General features: G+C 62.9%; 1 protein-coding gene across 1 annotated transcript; it reads left to right on the top strand.

Annotated features, from left to right (window-relative positions):
- The first annotated feature begins 1034 nt into the window (after positions 1-1034).
- C1ql2 (complement C1q like 2) lies at positions 1035-2956 on the top strand. Its single transcript, XM_042685271.1, has 2 exons — positions 1035-1718; positions 2340-2956. Exons 1-2 carry the CDS (start codon positions 1035-1037, stop codon positions 2517-2519), a joined length of 864 nt encoding a protein of 287 aa, XP_042541205.1. The 3' UTR covers positions 2520-2956.
- Positions 2957-3871: the final 915 nt, after the last annotated feature.

Below are 3871 nucleotides of genomic sequence, written 5' to 3' on the forward strand. Positions count from 1 at the left end.
TGCAGCCTGCAGTCTACGAGAGCGCGTCCAGGAGTGAGCTGTGATCAGTTCTGAAGAAACTCGGGAGACGGTCAGAAGGTTGTACCCTGTGGAGCCCGAGGCTCCAGCCTGTACAGGACTTAACAGGGGTGAGGCTGGTTCTGTTTAGACAGGAGGAGGGCTTAGGGGACCTCGAAAGGACCATCCGGTACCCGGATTCTCCGCGCGTTCGTTCGGGACCGGTTGCGGGTGCCTGTGTGCGCCCTGCGAATGCACGCGAGGGTGTTCTGCGCGTTGGATTCGTGGGTGGGAGGCGCGTGTGGCCAGCAGGGGTGTGTCCGTGGCGCCCTGGCTGGGGGGCTGCGCCCACTTGTGGCTCCGCGGCGCCACCAGGAGGCACAGGCTTTTGCCGCCTCTGCGGAGGACGGCGCCCCGATAGGAGGACGGGAGGCTGATGACATGAGGGCGCCGTCTCCCGAGTGATGGCAGCGCGCGCGGCCTCGCCGCCTCCGCCGCCGCTCAGCCCCGGACTCCTTACGTCAGGGTAGCTGGGTCCCCCCTCCGCGCGGGAGCCGCGAGCCGCGGGAGAGCAGAGGCGCGGCGCCGAGGAGCCCGGGCGCCTCGCCGCGAGCCCAGCCCCGCCGGACCCCGCCGAGCCCAACCCCGCAGGAGGCGGCGCGGAGGGGGGTGGCCACCGGACGCCACCTGCGGACCCAGCCCTCCGTGATCACCGCTGCCCGCCCTCGCTCCGTGCGCCCCCTCCGCCATGCGTGTGGGGCCCCGTGGCTCTCCAGAGCAGTCTCAGCGCGGTGGGAACCGGAGCCCGGGCCGGGACGCCTCTTGCTGAAGTCGTTGGGTGGTGGGGATAAGGGGTCGCCACGTCGGGGACGCGGTCAGGACCCGCGGAGTTGGCTCCTGAGCGCGGGGAGCGGGGCCACCCGCGCCGCCCCACCATTACCTCCCCGGGCGGCAAGGAGGAGCTGGTGGCGGTCGCCTCCCGGCTGTGGCAGCGGCGGCGGCGCGCCTGCCTGGCGGCCGTCGGCGTACTCCTGGCCATGGCGCTCGGGCTGCTCATCGCGGTGCCCCTGCTGCTGCAGGCGGCGCCCCCCGGTGCGGCGCACTACGAGATGATGGGCACCTGCCGCATGATCTGCGACCCGTACAGCGCCGCGCCCGGAGGGGGCCCCGCGGGCGCCAAGGCGCCGCCGCCCGGACCCAGCACCGCTGCCCTGGAAGTCATGCAGGACCTCAGCGCCAACCCTCCGCCCCCCTTTATCCAGGGACCCAAGGGCGACCCAGGGCGACCTGGCAAACCAGGGCCCCGGGGTCCCCCTGGAGAACCTGGTCCGCCTGGGCCCAGAGGCCCTCCAGGGGAGAAGGGCGACTCGGGAAGGCCAGGGCTGCCCGGGCTGCAGCTGACAACGAGCGCGGCCGGTGGCGTCGGAGTGGTGGGCGGCGGAGCCGGGGGCGGCGGCGATCCCGAGGGCGAAGTGACCAGCGCGCTGAGCGCCGCCTTCAGTGGCCCCAAGATCGCTTTCTACGTCGGACTCAAGAGCCCCCACGAAGGCTACGAGGTGCTCAAGTTCGACGACGTGGTCACCAATCTGGGTAATCACTACGACCCCACCACGGGCAAGTTCAGCTGCCAGGTGCGAGGAATCTACTTCTTCACCTACCACATCCTCATGCGCGGCGGAGACGGCACCAGCATGTGGGCAGATCTCTGCAAGAACGGACAGGTCAGTGATTCCCCACCCCTGCTGGGTCCCATCCTCTCAGCAGGTCAGCAGGTCCTTTTCCGTCCTGAGAACCGCCAGGGAACGAGCTCCCTTTCTCCCCACCGGCAAGCCCGGGGAAGAAGTGCGCCTCGGTGCCACAGCCCTGGCTTCCCATTGCGCTCCGGCTGCGCTAACCGGAAAGTAGCGCCGCCGGAGGGGAGGTTGGGTCTCTGGCGCCCAGGGACCCCCAGCTACCCAAACGGTGCGCTCCCTGGTAATTTGCGTTCCCGCATGGAATCGCACGAGCTCCTCGGAAACCTCAAGTGTTCTTTAGAAGCTGCTCGGTTGTGCTTGAGTCGCCCCTTGCCCTCCAGCCGCCTTTCCTCTTGACCTTGACCCCGGCTTCCCACCCTTCCACTCTGGGTCAGGGTCCTTCCAGCCCTCATCCTGGGTGCGGAGAGGGGAAGGAACTGGCTAAGTTGGAGAGATCAAGTTGCTGGGGAGGGAGTGTGGGCTAGAAGTTGCAGACAGATGGAGGGCCAGTACCCGTCTCCGTACCCCAACTCCCCCGCACCACTTAGAGGCCCGCTCAGGCCTCAGGGAAAGGTTCTTGGCTCATTCACTCCTCCGGTTCGCCCCTAGGTCCGAGCCAGCGCCATCGCTCAAGACGCAGACCAGAACTACGACTACGCCAGTAACAGCGTGGTGTTGCACCTGGATTCGGGGGACGAGGTGTACGTGAAGCTGGACGGTGGGAAGGCGCACGGTGGCAATAACAACAAGTACAGCACGTTTTCGGGCTTTCTTCTGTACCCGGATTAGGGGCGCTGAGGGAGTGCGCGCACACGCTGGGTGGCTTCAAGCTGCCAGGTTCCCGCGGGAGCGCGCGGCTCTTTGGTGAGGGCCACTCTTCAGCTTCATGACACTTCCTGATCTTTTTGATGGAAAAGACACATCCCTGCTGTCCTCCTTGCCCCGCTCCTGGCCTCAGTGTGTCTGTGACTCACCGAGCTGTAAACTGCGCCCCTGATTCCTGTGCCGAACCTGGGAAGGGAGAGGGGATGTCCAAGTATGAGCTGAGCATGAACCCGAGCCCTGGAGGCGCAGAGACTGCAATGTGATTGGATTGGACAGACGGCGAGGGAGTCTGCCCTCTCCCAGACCCTCCTCCTTCTCCCAGTGCCCCAGGCCAAGGGCTCCAGGCCCCACCAGGGAGACAGGCCCACAAGAGCATAGCTCCCTGGGGCTTCCCTTTTTGTGACCCGGAATACTTGTGCAGATTTTCCTGTCCATCAGCCAACAGCTCATTCATTCCCAGCAGAATTGCAGAAAATAGAAAATCCACCTTTCCACATACACACGGCACTCCTTCCTGATTCATACTCATTGAAATGCATTAAATTATGTTTTTAGACTATGGGTTCCTGTGGTCTTTGTCAGCATGCCCCTACTGGGTCTGCCCATGTCCACCTTGCTACATGTAACTGAAACAGACTCCTAATAGTCCCATTTCTGTCCTGCTCTGCAGCCACTGCCATGCCCTGCCACCTGTGAAAAGGTGTGGGGAGAGGAGGAGCAGCAGGTCACCTTTGGCTGGAGGTTCCTCAGCTGGAGGTCCTAGAGAGAAAGGGGCAGGTTAGAGAAAGGCAGAGATGAGTCTGTCTCCAGCCATCTGGATGCATTTTTTCTCCTGGATTGGGAGAGGGGGCCACAGGGAGGACCTCTCTGCCAGTAAGTCCTGTGAGCTCTTGGGTTCTGAACAGGCTCTGTAGATGCCTCACAGGAGAGCTATGGGGGGAGGGGGATACAACCCATTCAGTCCATGTCCACTTAGTATTACCTCAGGAAGGTCCACATCTCCCCCAAAGAGCTGGAGGCAACTCTGTGGGTCTTCCAGCTCCGTGGATTTACCCAAAACCTTGTGGTGCCTCTCTGGGAGTGATAGCCCTTTTCTGACATGTTCCTTTCTAGATTCACAGTGGGGTGGGGGACTGCTGGTTCTGACTGGTTCTGTCTCTCTCCCCTTTAGTGTTCTACACTCACAGGGTAGGAAAATACCCCATGTGGTTTCACATTTTTTGCTTTTTGCTTTTTTGTTTTTGTTTATGGAACACCGAGTTCCAGCAAATGGTAAATTGTCTACCAAACAGCTCGTTAACAACCTGCTACTGCCT

This window comes from Dipodomys spectabilis, unplaced genomic scaffold, assembly GCF_019054845.1.
Source record: "Dipodomys spectabilis isolate Male_0828 unplaced genomic scaffold, ASM1905484v1 ptg000094l, whole genome shotgun sequence".
NCBI classification, from domain to species: Eukaryota; Metazoa; Chordata; class Mammalia; order Rodentia; family Heteromyidae; genus Dipodomys; species Dipodomys spectabilis.

Excerpts from the sequence above, each read along its gene's own strand:
- C1ql2 (XM_042685271.1), top strand. The coding sequence starts at position 1,035 with ATGGCGCTCGGGCTGCTCATCGCGGTGCCCCTGCTGCTGCAGGCGGCG. Across the intron at positions 1,719-2,339 it reads ATCTCTGCAAGAACGGACAG|GTCCGAGCCAGCGCCATCGC; the intron begins GTCAGTGATTCC and ends GTTCGCCCCTAG.